General features: G+C 38.9%; 1 protein-coding gene across 2 annotated transcripts; it reads left to right on the top strand.

Moving 5' to 3' along the window:
- Positions 1-214: 214 nt before the first annotated feature.
- Positions 215-19,544, top strand: MMP7 (matrix metallopeptidase 7). Of its 2 annotated transcripts, XM_084896143.1 has the most exons (7): positions 215-438; positions 10,811-11,004; positions 13,575-13,801; positions 13,886-14,034; positions 15,143-15,271; positions 17,244-17,405; positions 19,246-19,544. In XM_084896143.1, exons 2-7 carry the CDS (start codon positions 10,897-10,899, stop codon positions 19,260-19,262), a joined length of 792 nt encoding a protein of 263 aa, XP_084752269.1. In that variant the 5' UTR covers positions 215-438; positions 10,811-10,896; the 3' UTR covers positions 19,263-19,544. The 2 variants fall into 2 exon arrangements, with proteins under 2 accessions (XP_084752269.1, XP_084752270.1); XM_084896144.1 differs by lacking the exon at positions 10,811-11,004 and having other exon boundaries at positions 267-438.
- Positions 19,545-21,353: the final 1,809 nt, after the last annotated feature.

Here is a 21,353-nt window from a genome sequence, read left to right on the forward strand (position 1 = left end):
TGGAAGTTAAAGACTAGTTAGTAAAACTTTTTATATAAATTCCTCTGATGGTATCTCTGGGCTGATATAGGTCTAGAGATGTCTCTGGTAATGAACTTCTGTCCTTCCTAGTTGAAAGAGGAAGAAAGACACCTTTGCAAATTTATGTCCTGTTTTTAGGCAAATAGGGAGAGGGCAGAGAGCTTTTCTTGTCTCTGTTTCTCCTCAATTGCCTGCAGCTCAAAATACTCTTTACATAAAAGTGGCATATTCTGCTCCTTCCCACTGATAAATAGGAAAATGCACGCCTCGCTCACTGCCTCAGAACTATAGCCTCACAGAGGGCAATGCTTCCAGTAAAGACAGTAGAGAGGAGTAATCAAACATCAAGTAATACAGTTCATGTTGATGCGGATGATTATAAGCAGTCATCAGCTCAGTCTGGAGCCGGGAGTAACCGTAAGTAAGAATATGCGTAAATTCTGGGTAATCACAAGTCACTTGACTGGTTTATCAAGGTTTGGAGGGAACAAGATGGGAAGATTATGAGGTCAGGGGAAGTGGCACCCAAATAAACTTGTGCAAGTAAGCACAAAATGTGTGCATTTTTGTGTCTCATATCAATTCCCAAAAGAAAACATCTGCTGAGGAGGCAGCACTGAATGCCTGTGTGGATGAGATAATGCACAATCAATGGTGGTCAGCCAGTCCCTGTCCTCACCTGCCTCATGAACATAACGGGCCCATGAACAACATGGCATGGTAATGGCCATGACGGCTACTCATGAGCCCAACTGTAGTTGATCTAGCTGCTGCTGCTGCTGCTGCTATGACTTGTCAGTATTAAGGACAGATTCTGAGTTCTCAATAGGGTACCATTCCTCAAAGGGATCAACTAATCACTTACGAAAAGTTGATTAAATCAGATATTACATATACAAGTCTGTCTCACTCCCGTCAGTGCATCAGCCTGCACCTTCTCTATAGTCCTCCATTTCTCAGCAAACACCTTTATAGTTGCAGAGACCATATTGCACTATAATTTGGTATGTCTATTTCAATCAAGCTGCCAACTTCTTGAGGGCAGATTCTTCATGAGTTCCCTAGCCCTATCACAGGGCTAGACCACACACCATATGCTTATAAATATTTGGTAAGTAAATGGAAGGTAAAGAACTCATGCAAACAACCAAAGGAGGGCTATAAAGAGCCATAGCTAGGACAGTGACAATCTGTTTGGAGTCTCTTTGTCTCCGAGTGCATGCCCCTCTCACAGTCACCACACCACAGTCAGGTAGCTTTTTATAGCCACACTGGGATCAGGGTAAAGGAAGAATCAGAGTAGACAATAATTCAGTTGGTAAAATCTTTTTATTATCTTTTTATTATGAATAACCTAGATTGTCACAATGACACAAAAACCTAGTATTATAAGTTGGTCACGTGTCTCTAAAGCCCTGGTATTAGTATATGTGTCTGTACAATGAATGATTAAATGTCTGAATTAGCCCGCTCAGTGTAGCTCAGTGTTGAGCATCACCCATAAACTAAGAGGTCACTGGTTTGATTCCCAGTCAGGGCACATGCCCAGGTTGTGGGCTCATTCCCCAGGAGAGGGCTTTTAATAGGCAGATGATGGATGTTTCTCTCTCATCCATGTTTCTACCTCTCTATCCCTCTCCTTTCCTCTCTCCCTAAAAATCAATAAACATTTTAAATCTCTGAAATAATAAATGAGAGGAAGCATGGAATATTGAAGGGACTATAGGCTTAACAGACAGGCAGGCCTGGATTCAAATCCCAGCTCAGCCACTTATTACCTAGGTAACTTTGAAGCTAAAATAGAGATAATAATGCCTTTGTGAATTATTTAGTTGACAAGGTCAGAAAATCAGCCCAATTCCAATTAAAAAAAAAAAAAAAGCAAACAAACAAATATATGGGGAATTCTGTTGGCTTGCTTAATGGGAAAATCCAAGTACTTAGAGTCCCTTCAGCTCTGGTGGAATCCAAGAAACAAATGATATGATTGGAAATTTGAAGACCTCTGCTTAGTTTTATTCTCAGACGACCTTTCTCCATGTGGTAGCGAGATGGCCACTAGATGCTCCAAGCTCGCATGGTTCTTATAACTCATATTCCAAAAAATGAACAAGACCCTCTCTCAGGAAACCCAGAAAAGGCTTCTGATTGGTACTTCTGGAGTCCCCCTGCCCACTCGGGGACTAACCACTGTATCCAAACTCTGGCGAGGGGCGTGGGGGCCAGTGAAAGCACATAAAGAATTATTGAAGTTGGACAGAGATGGTTCACAAAAGGAAAAATTGCCAAGCAGACAAAAAGTAGCTACCTTTCAGCCGTGATGTAATAAATAACTGTAAAATCACATATAAAGCACTTACTAAACAGTCACAGGCATGCAATAAGTAGTAGCTATTATTACCAACAAAGCTTCTAAGGGGAGGCGGAGCTCAATGTAATTATAAGAATTACACATTAAGTTAGATTTTTATTCATTCAAATTAAAGAACAACTATTTCTGCCACAACCGATTTGGCTTAGTGAATAGAGCGTCAGCCTGCGAACCAAAGAGCCCCGGGTTTGATTCCGGTTAGGGTAGGTACCTTGGCTGCAGGCTTCTCCCCGGCCCAGGCCTTGGTCAGGCCTCATGCAGGCGGCAACCAATCGATGTGTTTCTCTCACAGTGATATGACATATATAAGTCATATCAATATATAAGTCGATGTTTCTCTCTGTCTTTCCCTCTCTCTTCCATTCTCTCTAAACATCAATGGAAAATATCCTCAGGTGAGGTTTAACAAAAAGAAAAAAGAAAAAACAGCAAAAATTATTTCTTTTTAAATGTTGGATTCTGTGTATAATACTACCCTAATTTAAAGAATGGAAAATTACACTGGTGTCACTAAAAACTAGAGAGGAGACCAGCCAGTGTGGCTCAGTGGTTGAATGTCAGCCCATGAACCAAGAGGTCACTAAAGTGATTCCCAGTCAGGGCACATGCCTGGGTTGTGGGCTCAATCCCCAGTAGGAGGCAGCCAATCCATGATTCTCTCCACCCTGATCTGCTCTGGCCTCTGCTCTGATCTCTCCACTCTGATCTGCTCTGGCCTCTGCTCAAGGCTACAAAGTTTCAATTATAGAAAATAAATAAATCCCAGATACCTGCTTCCAGATGATCCTGGCCTTCACTCAAGGAGGTAAAAAAAAAAAAAAAAAAAAGGAGGGGCTGGGAGCTTGGGTCACTGGGGGTGTGGCCAGCCTGCAAGCAGCCATCAGCCCCTCACCCAGGCTGGCCACACCCCCATGGCCCAATCCCTGTAAAAGGGCAGTCAAACATTCCTTGAGGGGTCCCAGATTGGAGAGGGTGCAGGCTGGGCTGAGGGACACCCTCCGCTCTCCCCACCCTGTGCACAAATTTCGTGCACTGGGCCTCTAGTATATATGTAAAATCCTAAAAGTTGAAGAAGGAAGAAGTGGTAGGGAGTTCTGTCATTGAAGAGAATGGGGATGGCAGCAATAAACTGGAGGGAAGGGGCTGAAAGAAGAGATAAACCCCCAGGTGATCATGGAACTGGCTATAATCTGAATTGAGATTTAAAAGAGCAAATTTCCTTAACTCTAACTATAAGAGAAAACTGAGGGAAGATGCCACCCCTGGAGAGACACAGATTTGACCTCAAAATTATTAGAAGGCAAGGTCCATCCAAAACCCAGGTGCTGCCCAATGGGCAGAGTAGCCAAGGCAAGCTGACTCAGAGAGGTGGGTGTTGCCATCCCTCCTCTTGCTGGGGTCATTCTAAGCCCTAAGGTGCTTGGCTTTCTTCAAAACTTATTGCTGGTTTATGTTTTCATACTGCTTGAAGCTATGGATATAAAACAATGCATGTTGTTTAGTAGCATATCCCAATAACTGTTCAGGCCCTAAGCAACAATCTAATTAATTAACGTGGGCAAAGAGGGGTCTGAATAAGGCAAATATTCCCAGAGTAATTGGTTGAAAACCAAAAATGTTCCCACCAAAAATTATATGTAGAGTAATTTATGCCGTTGCAGTTATAGAAGCAATCTGAGGCAAATTCTTTGCTTCTCTCTATTTTTTAATCACAAAAATCCATATAAGCATACACATCAATTACGTCTACAGAAACTCCAAGTGTAGTTCATGTTATTTATGATGTAGTTGAGGAGATAAGTTTTTTTGTTTTACCTGGTTCCTCTAGAGAAATTATTGTCTTTATTTAGACAAATACCTTGATGAGCCTCTTAATAGCGGAAAGGGAGGCCCTGAGAGCTTGGATTGTAAGGAGACAACCTGGAAATGACTAAGAGGCCCCCTAATTAAAAAATAATAATAAAACAAAAGTCTGGGGTTAGAAGCCAGTAGACATAGGAAAAGCCCAGCAGCAGGGCAGGAAGCAGAAGACCTAGGTGTTGAGAGAGTTTTATTCAGAACTGGGAAGACTAGCACTAAATGTTCAATTATCTACAGTACAGTGCTGGGCTGTAATTCTTCCTCCACTACCCCTATTCTCCAGTTAAATCTATTGTACAGTGCTACCCAGATGAGTCCACCAGAGGAGGTCAACCATGTCAAGCTATCTCCTGCCCCAGTTTTGGACTGGGACAAGGACAACCACTTCCCTTTCTTTCTGATGTGTAACTTGTAAACATTGGCACTGGTGGGGATAATAAAACCTAGCTCTGTTTAAGCATGCCCCTGCCCTTCCTCTTGCAAGTGGAGCAGATGGGCTTGCTTCAGCAAGGTCCAGCCCTTACCAGTTAGAGTTTGAAGGGGAAGTAAGGGATAGACAAAAAGGAAGAGTAAATGGTGCTAGTTTTGCTTTCCCTCTTGGGTGGTGGAGGAAAAACACTTAAAGAAACATGGGACCTGTGCAGAGGCTGTAGTCATTCTGCTCAGCCTCTCTCTCACTTTCTTCTCACTCACCTTCCCTCTGTGCCCTCCTTCCTCCTCCCCTTTCCCCGACCCTCACACCCCTGCCTATAGTTCTCCTCCCATTGGCTGGAGAGTGCTTCAGGAAAGTGTCCCTGGCACTGAGAGCCAACACTGCTCACCCAACAGCCTCTCACCCAACAGCCTTTCACCCAGATGCAGAGGGAGGGCTGCTCAGAGCATCAGCTACATCCGTGGCCTTTTTTTCCCTAGGTACAAGTCCATCTCCTGAATGTGAAATGTTCCCAAGCATTTAAAATTAAAGTTGTCCTAACATCTGATTTACCTGACTTCTATTTTGGTGACCTTTTCTTCTGTGGATATATTCTGTTGTTCATACTATCCACCCAAAGATGGTGTTGATACATACTACAAATGCTTTCCTTGTTCCAAGGTCAGCGATGCCTATGACAAGACTTCCTTGGTTGATTATTATAACATACTACATTGTAATATTTAAGAGAGTTACTTCCTTGTTTTTCAGACAGCATTGGCATTATCAATACAATAATATTATTGGAACAAAGCCATTTAAACCTATTTTCTTTTATATTTAATTATCTGATCACCATGCTAGACTAATATAGGTGACAGAAAGGGGCATTATAATACATGAAAACTCCTAGCATATAATGACAATGACAATGATACAAACTAGCATTTATAGAACTCTTACCATGCTCCAAAAACAATTATAAGACTTTTTTAAATTTAATTCTCAGTTCAACTCAAAGAGAAAGGTACTATCTCCATTTTTTTTCAGATAAGGAATGTGAAGCACAGAGAGGTTAAGTATTTTCTCTATGAGTCAGAAGGTGACTGGCCAGAGCGGAATGACTCCCCTTTAACATGATAAGTTAGATCAGCCTGGTCAGAACACCAAAACACAAAATCACATTGCAACAAGGGAGAATCAAAAATAGAAAAAGAAAGCTATAAAAAATAAAGCTTATTTATTCTTAAATAGATGAGCTAAAAATATAAAAATTTTTAGATGAGAACAGGCATAAATCTTGAAGACTTTGATTTGGCAGTGAATTCTTAATATGACACCAAAAGCAAAAAAAAAAAAAAAAAAAAAAAAAAAAAGAAAAGAAAAAGAAAGAAAGAAAGGAAAAATGGACTTCATCAAAATTAGAACCTTCTGTATATCAAAGGACACTATCAAGAAAGTGAAAAGAGCCAAAACTGGTTTGGCTCAGTGGATAGAGCCTCAGTCTGCGGACTGAAAGGTCCCGTGTTTGATTCCGGTCAAGGGCATGTACCTTGGTTGCAGGCACATCCCCAGCAGGGTTTGTGCAAGAGGCAGCTGGTCGATATATCTCTCTGATCGATGTTTCTAACTCTCTATCCCTCTCAATTCCTCTCTGTGTAAAAATCAATAAAATATATAAAAAATTTTTAAAAAATTAAAAAAGAAAGTGAAAAGACAACCTAGAGAAAGGGAGAATATATTTACATATTGTATATCTTATAAGGGTCTAACATTCAGAATATATAAGGAACTCCTACAACTCAACAACAAAAAGCAAACAATTAAAAATATGAGCTAAAGACTTGAATAGCCATTTCTCCAAAGAAGACTTACAAATGCTCAACATCATACATTAGTCATTAGAAATACAAATCAAACCCATAACAAAATACCCCTCACACCTACTAGAATGGTTATAAAAACATTTATTAAACACAGAAAATAACAAATGTTGACAAGGATGTGGAGAAATTTAAACCTTCAGACATTGCTAGTGAAAATGCAAACGGTACAAGCTTTATGAAAGTTTGGTAGCTCTTGAAGAAGTTAAATCTAGAGTAAATATGACCCAGCAAACCTACTCATAGGCATACACCCAAAAATAATTAAAATAGGAATTCAAACAGATATTTGTATGCTGATAATCACTGCACAATTATTCACAATAGCCAAAAAATGAAAACAACTCAACTGTCATTGACTGATAAGTAGATAAACAAGTTATGATATATTTTATTCCATAGAATATCATTCAGCCATAAAAAAGAATGATGTAATAAATACATAAATACATTTTATTTTTGAAATTGAAAAAAAAAGAATGATGTTCTGATACATGCTACAATATGGATGAATCTTGAAACCATTATGCTAAGTGAAATACTTCATATACAAAAGGACAACTATTCTATGAATACACCTAAGTGAAGTGCCTAGAATAGTCAAATTTATAGGACAGGATGTAGACTAGAGATTACCAGTGGTTAGGGGGAGGAGGAAGGAAAGAGTTATTTTTTAACCTGAGGCCCAGTGCACAAATTCATGCACAAGTGGGGTCCCTCTGCCTGCCCAGAGGCCCATCAAAGGGGGACCAGCTAGCTGGGGAAAGGGGCCGTGGGAGGTTGGCTGTGGGAGCGCACTGACCACCAGGGGGCAGCTCCTGAAATAAGTGTCTGCCCCTTGGTGGTCAATGCACGTTATAGTGACTGGTCGACCACTCATTCTGGTCGTTCTGGTTGTTCGGTCATAATAGTCACTTAGGCTTTTATATATATAGATGAGTATAGAGTTTCTGTTTGGGATGATGAAATAGTTCTGAAAACAGGTATCAATGATGGTTACACAACACTGTGAATGTACTTAATGCAACTGAATTGTACACTTAAAATTATTAAAATGGTAAGTTTTATATTATGCATATTTTACCGCAATAACAAAGCATGGTTTTTTCTTCTTTATAAATAAGTTCCTTACAACCTAAATCTACAAATCAGATCACTCTTATAAGCTCCAGGTTTGATTTCCCTGCTGAAAATATACAAACTCAATATTCAAAATTGATGTTATTGCTTAACCAAAACCAAGTCCCTGTTTCCCTCAAAAATTTATTTCTTGTTTTTTCTTCTATAAGTCTTATCTCTGTAATAACTGCACGAAGTCCATTACATTTAGATCTTCTTTAATTCTGTCTTCTTCATTCCTGCAACCAATCAGCTCTTAAATTTTTGTTTTGTTTTTATCAATCATAACTTCTATATAGTCTTTAATTTCCTTCCTCTTTTCTATCCCTCCAGCCAGCCTTAGCTGGGTTATAGTAATAACTTTTCCTTGTTCTGCTGTCTCTCTAATATCCCTCTACAGGGAGTCATCTCTACTTCCACAATCCATCTCTGAAATAACCACCAAAATGTTCTTGCAACATTTCAAATCTGATAAGGCTATGTCTTCCTTTAACACATTCCTTGATAACCCTTTAGGATCTAGTCCAAACTTCCTAACATACAAAACTGACTTTTCACAACTTGACCAGACCTGCTTTTCCAGACATTCACACATACCCACCAGCAACAGTGACTGCTCACTCGTCTCTACCCATGCTCCTATCTTCCCATGTACTCTTGCTGTAATTGCTTATCCAAGGAATTCCTAGTTACCCTCCAAAATCCAGCTAAAACGCCAACTCCAATAGAAATCATTCCTCAGTTCCCATTGGAAGGATTAACTGTTCCCTTCTGCTTGGTAGCATTGCATGTTATAAGCATTCACCACATTGTTTTTTTACATCCCTGTATCCCCACTCCAGAGCATATATTTCCGAAGGCAGAGACTGAGGCTTGATCCCTCTGGTTTGCTTTTTGTGGTTTTGTTTATTTGTTTGTTGTTTTGGCTAATTATAATTTAGATGAACAAGAGACAACTTCAAGAGAGTACTAATTTATTTAAGCCCTGGCAGGTGTAGCTCGGTGGTTAGAGTGCACTGAAGGGTCTCAGATTTAATTCCCAGTCAAGGATATATGCCTGGAATGCAGGCTTGATGTCAGTGCCAGAGGCAACCAAACAATGCACCTCTCTCACATTGAGGTCTCTCTCTCTCTCTCTTTTACCCTCCTTCCTTCTCTCCCTCCCTCCTTTCTTCTTTTTCTGAAAAATCAATGGAAAAAATATCTTCACTTTCAACAATAAAGAATTTTTAAAAAGAAAAAGAAAGAATATATTTGGTTGAGGATTAACAAAAAAAAGTATGTAAAATATTTGTAATGCTGAATGCCCTTTGAACTAATAAAAATAAACAAAAAATATAAAACCTGGGAATTCCTTCTAACTTTAATTCAATGCAAAGATCATAGAAAAACCTCATATAACTTCCAAATTGACTGATCCAAGTTCATAAATATTCATTTATTCTGTAAACACTTAACTGTGCATCTGTTACATACCAGACACTGACTAAAGGTAATAAGTCTTCAAGTATAGCTGAACTGTGATTAGGCAGAATTAAAGCAGCTATGTAAAGAAAGCAAATTTAATTAATTGATCTAGAAAATGTACCTTTGCTAACACACAGCACCCAATCACCAGATGGTTTCAAAGATGTCTGAATAATTAAATTTTGCAGCTCCAGAATATAGGTTGTGTTTTCCATGATGCATTATAGTACTCTTTCCCCCCCAAAAATGTATAATATAATGACAAAATGAACAGGTGGTGTGATATGCTAGAAAAAGCACTGGCTGGGAGTCAGGACCAATATTAACTAGCTGTGTGACCTTGGGGGAATCAATTAATCTGTCATCTTAGCTTCAATTTTATCTATGGTAAAAATGAAGTAGTTGGACTAGAATCTCCAGATCATGGTTCCTTTGTTGCTGTACATAGCATAACCATTATGTGTATCAAAGACCAAAACAGCTCTCCCAGTGGCTGGTTAGGAGCTACAGTCAGGGTGACTGGAAGAGAAAGTGTATAAAGTGATTTCCAAGTTGAAGGCTTACTTAGGATAAACTTGTTTCTATAGAACATAAAGCATGATAAGTATCCTATATAATAGGAGGCCAATAGGCAAATTGTCCCCTTCCACCAGGAGTTCAACAGTGAGTTCGATGAGAAGATGGGGCTGGCTGGCCAACCACTCATGGTCCTTCCCCTGGCCAGCCCCATCCCAGATCAGCCCTCCACCCCAATCAGGGGCCAGGCCAGCTGGACCCTACCTGTGCATGAATTCATGCACTGGGCTTCGAGTACTATATAAACAGCCAAGCCTTTGCATAAAGCTTTACTTATTTGATATTTTTTCATGTAATTAAAGAGAATTTCTGGGTAACGTTGACCACTAAGGAAAGAAGTAATATGATTAAAAGGAAACTTAAAGAAGAGAATTATCAGGGCTTCACTGGGGTCCTGGAAGGTGTGGGAATGGAGCACGGGCTCCATGGTGGCCACTGACTCAGTCACACACACATCTCCTTCCACCACGCCTGCCACAGCTCCTCGAACCACAGGATGCTAGCTGTGTTCTATTTCTTTTTGTATAATTTTTTAAACTTTATTGTTCAAATATTATATATGCCCCTTTTTGCCCCCATTGGCCTCCTCCAGCCCGCCCCTGTCTCCCACCCCATGAAGACCTGGGGTGTGTTATATTTCTTGACTTTGGTGACTGTTACAGAATGTTCAGTTAATAATTACTTTATTATTTTCATGTTTTGCATTCTGTTCTATGCATCTCAATGTTTTTAATTCTTTTAAGATATGTGGCAATATCCTGAAGGATACTCCCCAAATTTTTAAATTAAGAAGATATGCCACATATGTAATACCTTAATCAATAAAGAAAAAATAAATAAAATAATTTTTTTAAAAAAGATATGCCTGAGTCACAATTGATTCTGGTAAATAAAATGTGTTTTCTCATGGATTAAATTTATACAGCAGAAAGGGGGGGAAGGGGGCAGAGAGATCCAAGGATAAATGCATTGTGTGCTTCCTGCCAATAAAAATACAATACTTCCTCGTTGTCATTAATGAAAAATAACACACACTTCAAGGTTCTGTAGACACCAAAAAGAAAGAAAACACTAAAATGAGTCACCTGTTTTCACATTCAGGGCTGAGAAGCTATATAAATCTCTCCAGCCTTTGAAAGAAAACACCAAAGCAACCATAGGCCTGAAAACCATCCCTGAACCCAACCATGCAGCTGGCCGTGCTGTGTGCTGTGTGTCTGCTGCCGGGCAGCCTGGCTCTGCCACTTCCCCCCGAGGCAGGAGGCATGAGTGAGCCACAGTGGGAACAGGTGCAGGTATGTCACTGGCCCCCTCACCTGGGGCTCCACGGTCTTGCTACCAGCATTAGGGAGTATGCTCTTCCATTTGAGTGATGATTCTATTGTAAAGGCAATGTATGTTTTAATCAAGAAGCTATTTAATCAAGTAGCTATCAGGCTCTAGTGCCTCCCCACACTGGCTTCAAGTTCCACCTCCACTCACTATGTAGAGGAATATTATTAGCATAGGACTGTTATTAAATTCCTCTGAGCTTCAGTTTACTAATTTGGAAATGGGATATTATAATGCTATCAACCAAGTGGGGGTTTTGTGAAGCACTTAGCACAGTACCTGAAACATTGCCCCTCATCAAGAAATTGAAGTAATTATTTATTGTAACTTGAAATTCTTTTCATAAAGGCCAGAGAGCTGCCTCTTACAAGGAGGACTACATGTAACGGAGAGACTTGAAATCAGAAAACACAGTAGAAATGACAGCTCTGACTCCTTCAAGCGTGATGATGGGCAAGATATGAACTTTTGACTTGGTTTTCTCATGTGTCTAATAGAAATATTCATACTATAAATATCTTACTACGTGTTTTATAGTTCACAGGATTATTATAATGAATAAATGAAGTAATAATAATGCCAACTATCATGTAACAATTGTAAAGAACTTCATATATGTTATGTCATTTAATCCTTAGCTCACTCCTGGGAAAAGTAAGGAACCAACATTAAGTTGGTTCACACATTTGGTGAATACTGGTGGAGAATCAAAGATGAGTTCTGATAGGCGTCAAGGACAAGCTTTTCTGGTTCAAAATCATATTCTCTCCAATATACTACTACTTCATAGCAGCCTCATAAGTGTAAATAAGTATTATTTGGTAAAATAATGGGATGTTTACTCTTAAGTGCTATTTATAAATTTAAGCCTTAAACATAAGAAACATGAGGTTTTATTTCACATTAACTTTGACTTTTAGAACTATCACTAATATGATAGATTGAACCATAAGAAATTACTGATATTTTATTGTGTGTTTTTTACTTCCAAAAGAGCCATTTCATAGGGTTTCACCCAGTGGACTGTTTAGAAGGCGGACACTTGCAAATATATTGAATCCCTAAGCTTTATTTAGCGTATAGATTACCAATAAACCAGAGTGTGGTTCACTAGGTTTGACAGAAGGCAGAAACATTCATATCAAGGATGCAGAGAAATTTCCTCCAGAGGGTGTCTTGGCAATGCTTGTAGATCTGGAATGGATAAAATAAGTTGTTTGTTTTTAAATGAGATTAAATCCTAACTGTCATGGATGAACATGCAATCATTGGTAACAGGAAAAGAGAGCACACTTTGAATGACATGCAATCATTGGTAACAGGAAGAAAGCACACATATTACTAAGGTTACTCACGTAAAGTGTATATTCCTGAGAGGTTCTGAGACAGGTAACCACTTCACCTACTCCAAATTAGACTGTCAGTGAGTGAGCCAATGTTTAAATTGTTTCAACAATACTTTCATGCATTAGAAAGCCCAGTGCATTTTTCTAAGGAAGCGGGCTTTGGAATCAGAACACAAGTTCAAATACTGACTCCTTCAGTCACTCAAGGGGTGAACTTGCTTCTCTGAGCCACGATTCTTCGCGTGAATTAGGAATAACAGTGCGGTACCTACTTCACAGGGTGGTTGTAAGGTTTAAATGAGATAAGTATGTAAAGCTCCTAGGGTAGTCCTGCCACTAGTAAAAGCTTAAGAAGCATTCTTGTGAGGCCACAGCTGCCGCTGTTATTGCATTCACTTTTTTACTTCTTTACAGTAGCTGTCCTCATATCCAGGAACCAGGGTCCCTTAAGAAATGCCCAGAAACCAATGGTGTGAGGAAAACTCCAGGAGACCTGCTCTATCCTGCAGCCTCACTGTGGGTCTTGCAGGAGATTTAACAGCGGAAAGAACACAGGACTGGCAGTCAGGAAACTCAGTGCCAGTTCTGTTACTAGTTGGTTTTGTTTGTTTGTTTGTTTGTTTGTTTGTTTGTTTATTCTGTTACTCATTCAATATTTGACCCCAACCAAGTCATTTAGTTGCCTTGAGCTTTAGTTTCTTTACCTGGAAAATATGTACATTAAGCTAAGTAATTTTACAATGTCCTTTCCCAGGACTAAAACTTTAACACCCTTTACCATAGGTGGGACCAAATCTCCAGAGAGTCTTAGAAGGGGGTGGTGGTTGACTTGGTCTTTGATGCCAGGGAAGGCCCCTTGAGGAAATAGTCACTCTTCCTGATTGGCTATTACAGACGAGTCTATGTTCTATAAAGTGTACAGGGGGCTTCCCTTCAGAGCAGTTTAGGGGATGAAAGAGAAATGGAGGTACTTTTTCCTTTTTGCTCATGAAATAGAACAACAATGCTTCATTATTGATATTAAATTTTATTCTCATTAATGCACAGTTATTTTACTTGGTGACTCTATAAGTACTGTGTTTTCAAACCACTGTTTGAATCCACAGGTATCAAGGCAAAGACATGCAGACTTCTAAGATAAAAGACAATAAACAAAGATTACAAATCAATTACTCTCTTTCCAACAGAACTATCTCAAGATATTTTATCCATACGACTCAAAAACAAGGGATGCCAACAGTTTAAGAGCCAAACTCAAGGAGATGCAAAAATTCTTTCACCTGCCTACAACTGGGATATTAAACTCTGACATCATAAAAATCATTCAGAAGCCCAGATGTGGAGTACCAGATGTTGCAGAATACTCACTATTCCCAAATAGGCCGAAATGGACTTCCAAAGTAGTCACCTACAGGTTAGTATTGCTTTGGTCATTTAAACAAAAACAGTGAAGCCCTTCCTAAGAGGTCAAACATTGTTGTTGTTTTTTTGCTACCAGGATCATATCATATACTCGAGACTTATCCCGCTTCAAAGTGAATCAGCTAGTGGAAAAAGCCTTTGCAATGTGGAGCAAAGAGATCCCTCTGCAATTCAAGAAAATTAGAATGGGAATTGCTGATATCATGATTGGCTTTGCAAGAGGAGGTAAGGAAGATTCCTGTAGCTAATCCGCAGTGCTACTTTACTTGTTGTTTATTCAGCTCCTTTGGTACATTTAAGCCATTTGCTATGGCAGAGGATGGCAAACTATGGCCCATGAGCCAAATCCAGCCCACCACCTACTTTTGCAAATACATTATTACAACACAGCCATAATCCTTCATTTACCTATTGTCTGTGACTGCTTTGGGGCTACAATGGCAGAGTTTAATTGTGACAAGACCATCAAGCCAACAAATCCTAAATTACTGACCGTCTAGCCATCACAGAAAAAGTTTACCAACCCCATTTCATAGAATTAATCAACGCGTGCATGCGCACGAGCGCACGCGCGCACACACACATACACACACACACACACATCACATTTATGGAACAGTTTAAAACATATTGAAAGCTTACTGGAAATGGGAATTTAAATATATTCACATCTAATTTATTGTTGCTTCTAAGTTTTCTCACTTTGTTTGGTCAGATGATAGCAGGATGACAAATGAGTGTGAGAACTACACTCAACAAGTAACTTGTGTACCTTTTAGTATAACCTTTCTTAAAAGCCTAGCTTAATCTTTGTGTAGACCATTTCCTGGAGAACCATGCTCAAGGTGTCTTAAATGGATTTGAATGTGATGCAGATGTATTTATTTTCAAACTGGTATCAGGCCATATCCAGTTTATCTGTTCTTGAAAAACATGGAATGCGATGATCAGTGCTTTCTGCACATTCTCTTCAGTGTTATCAGTATTGTGGTTGTTGTTCAATTCCAGCTAAATTCACAGGCATTTCAGCAGCCAGGCATTTCAATATTAGAACAGAATGAAAAGAGAAATATTTTGGGGAGGGAGGATAGCCCAATGTGTTTCTCTCACATTGATGTTTCTCTCAAGCACGCACGAGCTCCCTCCCTCCCTCCTTCCTTCCTTCCTTCTTTCTTCCTTCCTTCCTTCCTTCCTTCCTTCCTTCCACTCTCTCTGAAAAATCAGTGAGAAAATATCCTCAGGTGAGGATTAAAAATAAATAAATAAATGAAATGAAATGAAATAAGTGGAGATATATTCAGTCATTAAGGGCAATTGCTCTATTTTCTTCCAGCTCATGGGGACGGCTCCCCATTCGATGGACCAGGAAACATACTGGCTCATGCCTTCTCACCTGCACCACGCCTAGGAGGAGATGCCCACTTTGATGAGGATGAACGCTGGACTGATGGTACCAGTATAGGTACAGCATCCCACCTCTCTTCTACTGCATCCTTTTTAAAATCCAGGACTTCTTATACTAACTTTAATTTAATATTTGCTTTGATTAATAATAATTCTTGAGCCCTTGATAAATGCCAACCACTGAACTATGTGACTTAAATGTGTAGTTTTATTTATTGTGCCCATAATGTTAGATATACTAAAGACAGAAGCTCAGGCTATGAGTCAAGCAACATAGAGGTCACTTGACTATACCTCTACCAACGACTCTCTTGCGTCTTTTAGCAAGTTATTCATTTCCTGAGCCTGTTTCCTCATCTGTGAAATGGGACTATAAATAATTCCCATCTTGCTGAATTTTTATTTTAATTGAATGAGATAATGCTTATACATGGTTTGGGTAATATTAGTAATTCAATAAATTATACCTCTGTCTTTATGTTCCCTCCAAATTTAAGTTTTTTGATTGAAGGAAAAAGAGGAGCAGTGACTATGATATTTTAGAATTATATACAATTCTGAATATTTGCTATTGTTTAGAAAGAACCCACCCCATAACCCAGCCCATCATATTCACCATCTTACAAAATAGGAAATCAGACATGTCAGAAAACTAATGGAGAGCAGCTCTGGTATAAATAATTCGAATTGGAGACAACATTAAAAAATAAAAAACTACTTCTGTTTGGCAGTGGGAATTCACCACTTCAGTGATGCTTTGCTGTGAAAAGCTAACCTATGTAAAATTATGACTGTCTTCACTTGATATCTTGCATATCTTTTTCATTCTCCTTTCTTTCCACTCAAGGTAGGCTAAAGGCAGCTTCCTTCAGTCTAATGCACACAGTGGAACTCTGGCCACTCAAACTCTCAGGCTCACACACTCCCCTTATTTGAAAAGCTTTTCTATAAGTCTGAGAGAGAGAAAAGCTTATGTATAATACAATTTAATAAATAAAAAGCAAAACCCAGCATTTCCTAGAGATCCTGCCTTCCAGTCTCGCTTTTACAAAGCCAACTTTCTTTCTCCTGCTACTCTAAGCCACTACCACTTATTGAGTAGCCATTTGTTTTCAGATACTGGGAAACTCTCAATATTTTGATAAATCTAAAAGGCAGGAATTACTATCTTTATTCAAAAAATGAGGAAATGAGATTCGGTAATATCAATTAATGTGTCCAGAGTCATCCTGCTAATAAGCAGCAGAGCTGGGTTGCAAAACCAAATATTTTTTAAAAATATAGTTTATTGATTTTTTACAGAGAGGAAGGAAGAGGGATAGATAGTTGGAAACATCAATGAGAGAGAAACATCAGCCAGCTGCCTCATGTACACCCCCTACTGGGGATGTGTCCACAACCAGGGTACAAGCCCTTGACCAGAATCAAACCTGGGACCCTTGAGTCCACAGACCGATGCTCTACCCACTGAGCCAAACCAGTTAGGGCTCAAACCCAAATCTTAATGCTTCTAAAGCCTTTGCTTTCCTCTATAGAATACTGCCATTTGAGTAATCATATAAGAAGCAAATAGACAGAAAAACATTACTTAAAAAAAAATAAATAAACACAGAAGGCCAAACCCGGTTTGGCTCAGTGGATAGAACAATGGCCTGCAGACTGAAAGATCCCAAGTTTATTTCCAGTCAAGGGCATGTACCTTGGTTGCAGGCACATCCCCAGTGGGGGTTGTGCAGGAGGCGGGTGATGGATGTTTCTAACTCTCTATCTTTCTTCTATCTTTCTCCCTTCCTCTCTGTAAAACATCAATAAAATATATTTAAAAAAATTTTTAAAAACCACAGAAGTAGTGATGAGATTAAAATAATACTATTCTGTTCTTCTAAACCCTCCCCCTCCTTATGAAAGCCTTAAAACAAATAAGTAAACTTTGGAGGTAGGTATTTTTATAATTGCCTTATTTATTATTACATATTATATTATATATCTAGCTATTTTCATCGGTACTGTTTGTTGCTCTTTGGCTGTAGGAATTAACTTCCTGTTTGCTGTCACTCATGAACTTGGCCATTCTTTGGGCCTGGGTCATTCGCCTGATCCGAAAGCTGTGATGTATCCAACCTATGAAGACAGAGATGCCAAGGATTTCAAACTGTCACAGGATGATATCGAAGGAATTCAGGACTTATATGGTAATGTCTATGATTTCAAGGAAGGAAGATTTCACATTGTCTCCTTGGAGCAGGCTTGAGTGAGAAAGACTGGGAAATGGGTATTTACTTGGTAAAACACACTGGAACTTACACTAAAAGCCCATTGAGGAAAGAAATTTGAGACCTTAGATATTAAAAATTTAACCAGACTGTTTTGTACTATGAGGATATTGATTTTTAAGTTTTCAGTAATATTCTTTTGAGAGAAAGAAAAACAGCAATTTACTCTTCCACTTACTTATGCATTCATTCCTTGGTTGCTTCTTGTATGTGCCCTGACCAGGGGTGAAGCCAGCAGCCTTGGTTTATGGGGACCATAATCCAACCAAATGATTTACCTGGCCAGAGCTACTTAGTCTGTTTCCAACAGTAATTTGGGAAGAAGAATACAGAATGGTATTTTTAAGTCCACAGATATAACCAAACCTTTCCAGAAAAATAGCAAGATGATAAGAATGCAGTGCAAAGAGTTCACCTAAGTATCTCTGAATGATCAGAAGAGCAATGAATGTGCTTCCACATAAGAATGTCCGGAGGGGGAAATTATTCCAATAAGATGATGGAGTAAGATGTCCATTGAAACTAGAATTTACTACCAATCCACATTTCCCAATTTTTCCTCCCTAGAATGCTAGTTTACAAGACAATTTTTTTAAATGCTATGGAGAAACAAATTTCAAACCCTACCTACTGTATTTAAGGTGCATAGGATATTAAAAGAGTACCTAACAAAATCTGGCTTAACACAATGATTCCTAAATTATAATCTTCTTTTATGGAACACCAATTGTGCTCTCACAGAACAGCATTTGAGAGAACATGTTTTGAAAAACACTATGGAACTATACCTTTGAGTTGAGACTCAAAGAGCTGCTGCTCTCTAAAAAGTTCACAAAACACTGACAATTATTGGTAAGGTTATGGCCAACAAAACAAAAAAAAGTGCCTCCCCTTATATAAACCTGTGGGACCCATGGAATACTCCATGGCATGTATAACTGTTTTAGAACCCAAAGAAAATTAGAAAGGGACTTAAAAAAGATTCTGAGGCAGACTAATTAGAGGAAAGCAGACAAGTGCATTAAATCCTTAAGTATTAAAGACAATGAGGTGTCTGCCCCTAGGCAAAGTTGAGAAGAGATAACTTGTGGCGGGGGAGGGAGGGGGAGCACAAAGAGACTGGTGCAAAGTAGAGGGGATCAATGGGGAAACAGGGGGACATCTATAATACTCTCAATAATAAAAGTAAATTTGAAAAAAGAAAAGTTGTAACTTCTGGACAAATGTTAAGTAATATTTAATTATATAGGTTTTAAATTTAGGGAATTCATTAATCCAAAAAGTGATACAAACAGAAAATATAAATTCAAAAGAATGTTATTAAACTCAAAAATGTGAAATTATCCAATGCTTTTCTCAGAATATTAAAAATAATAGCTGAAATGCACCTAGTATTTACAGTGTACCAAGCACTCATGTGCATTAACTCATTTAATCCAACAATTCAAGGAGTTGCTATAATCCTCATTTTACAGATTGGTAATCTAGCATTAAAGAAGGCTAAATAGTGATTTGCCCAAAATTATACAGCTGGCAAAATGGCAGAGATACCTGACCCCCAGGTCTATATCCTACACAAAATTGCCTTTTTAGCCTTAGGGGGTTGTTCTTCAAAACCTTTGTCTCAGGCACAGAAAACTGGGTTGGGTGAGTGATCAATTATACACAATTATGACATATCTTGAGTTTTTATAGTCTTAGGATAATTTTTATGTGTTTTATACCATGTCAAAAATATTTTTATTTTCTCTCTTAACAGGAAAGAGACGTGACTAAAGAATTAGAAACTTCAGGGAGAACACACATTCATTCATTGGATTCTATATCATTGTTCCTCAGCCAGAATTAAGGACCGCTGTTCCTGCACTCCATTTAGCACTTATTTCATCTTTCCTTGTATTGTGGTTGACTTTTGCATGTCTCTCTCCCTTTGGAGATAAGCTCTTTTATAGCATAATTGTATCTTACTATCTAAGCAACTTATTCTTAGAAGATGTCAATGAATGTTGAAACAAATAAATACAATTTTTTTTCATAGTAAAATGATTTATATTTGGGAGGACTGTTTCTATGTCAAGAGAAGACATACTATGCAATGAAATCAAAGAGTAAAACTAAAAAAATACCCCACCACATTATTTTGGGCCTTCAGCTGCACCAGGTAGGTAAGGAGAGAGCTCCAACCCTTTATTGTTCATTAGTGTGGCCGAAAGGTACACTCAGAGCCCCTTATCCTTGGGCCCAAGCTCCAAGTATTCTAGAAAAGCTGATTCTTCCCACAAAATGTATGTGAATTTCCAAGGTTTTACATTCCCACAGTCACTTCTGGCTCCATGTTCCTACCCCTGACCTCCTGATTTCATGGCCTCTCTCCTGCCACAGCTGCTCTGTGTTCCCTTTCCTCTGCCTCATACCAACCAAGATATCAGTTTCACCCTCTTCTCTTTAACTTCCTCCAAATGAGTCCCACAGGCTTTGTAAGACTACTGACTGTTGAAGATTTGCATCAACAGTGATATTTTATATTGCACACGTACAATTAATTTAATGAAAATAAAACCAGATATGATCCCCATCCTTCCAATCCCTTACCTTTCCCAGCATTGGAAGTCTCTTGCTGGCCACTTACCTCTCTGCAGGCTCCGAAGTCCTACCACATCTCTCCCTAAGCCTCAAGTCTCTGGACTCCATTCATTCTGACTTCCCCCACAAACTTGTTTTCCTAAGGTCCACTTAGCTCCAGTTCCCCTTTCCGAACACAGAGACTCACTAATGTGTTTCTCTGGAAGAATCGCTCTCTAGGCAGGGCTAAACTCTTTAGCAGGACACATAGCTGGCAAAGGTTTTGCCATTTCAGTCTTTCTTCCTCTTCTCCATTTCCCATACCCATGTGTAGTTTTCTCTATGAATAGAGGGATAAAGAATTGGAATTTACTTTCTTACTAATATAAATTACACACACACACACACACACACACACATATACTACCACCAAAGGCATTAGAAAACCATTCTAGGGATAGATCCAATGAAGGGGCAAGTCTATAATTTAAGTAAAATATGAAGTATATATATATGAATTCAAAGACCCTTTGACAACCTAAGGTAGGAAGTCTATAATGGCAGAATGAAAAGGAAGTTGGAAGTCATTAAATTCAAGTTCCTCGTTTTATAGATGACAAAACAGATGAAGAGATGTTAAATGATTTCAATCAGGTTTATGTAATCAAATGTAGACGTGATTAAAGCAGTGGTTCTCAACCTTTCTAATGCCGCAACCCTTTAATACAGTTCCTCATGTTGTGGTGACCCCCCAACCATAAAATTATTTTCGTTGCTACTTCCTAATTGTAATTTTGCTACTGTTATGAATCATAATATAATTATCTGTTTTCCGATGGTCTTAGGCTCTACAGCAGCGGTTCTCTGAGAACACAGATATTTACATTGTGATTTATAACAGTAGCAAATTACAGTTATGAAGTAGCAATGAAAATCATTTTATGGTTGGGGGTCACCACAACATGAGGAACTGTATTAAAGGGTCGCAGCATTAGAAAGGTTGAGAACCACTGGATTAAAGGATATTCTTTTGTTTGTTTGCCTGTTTGCACTTTGGTTTGGGGCAGCCTAAGGCACTATATATCTTGCAATTGAAACGGATATTGTTTTTCCCTACCCAGCCTCCTTTCATTGTACCTTGGAGGACAGGGGCTGTATGCCCTGTCATCACTTGGGATGCCACACGCTGCCTGGCCTGTTAGGGGAATACAGAACCCAAGTTTGGCCTAATAGACACTTCACTGAAAACATTGAAGCGAATCCATCCCGGCAATGGGTTCTGGAGATACTACCTATTCATTCCTG

The sequence above is a fragment of the Pipistrellus hanaki genome (assembly GCF_964339955.1).
Source record: "Pipistrellus hanaki genome assembly, chromosome: 9".
NCBI classification, from domain to species: Eukaryota; Metazoa; Chordata; class Mammalia; order Chiroptera; family Vespertilionidae; genus Pipistrellus; species Pipistrellus hanaki.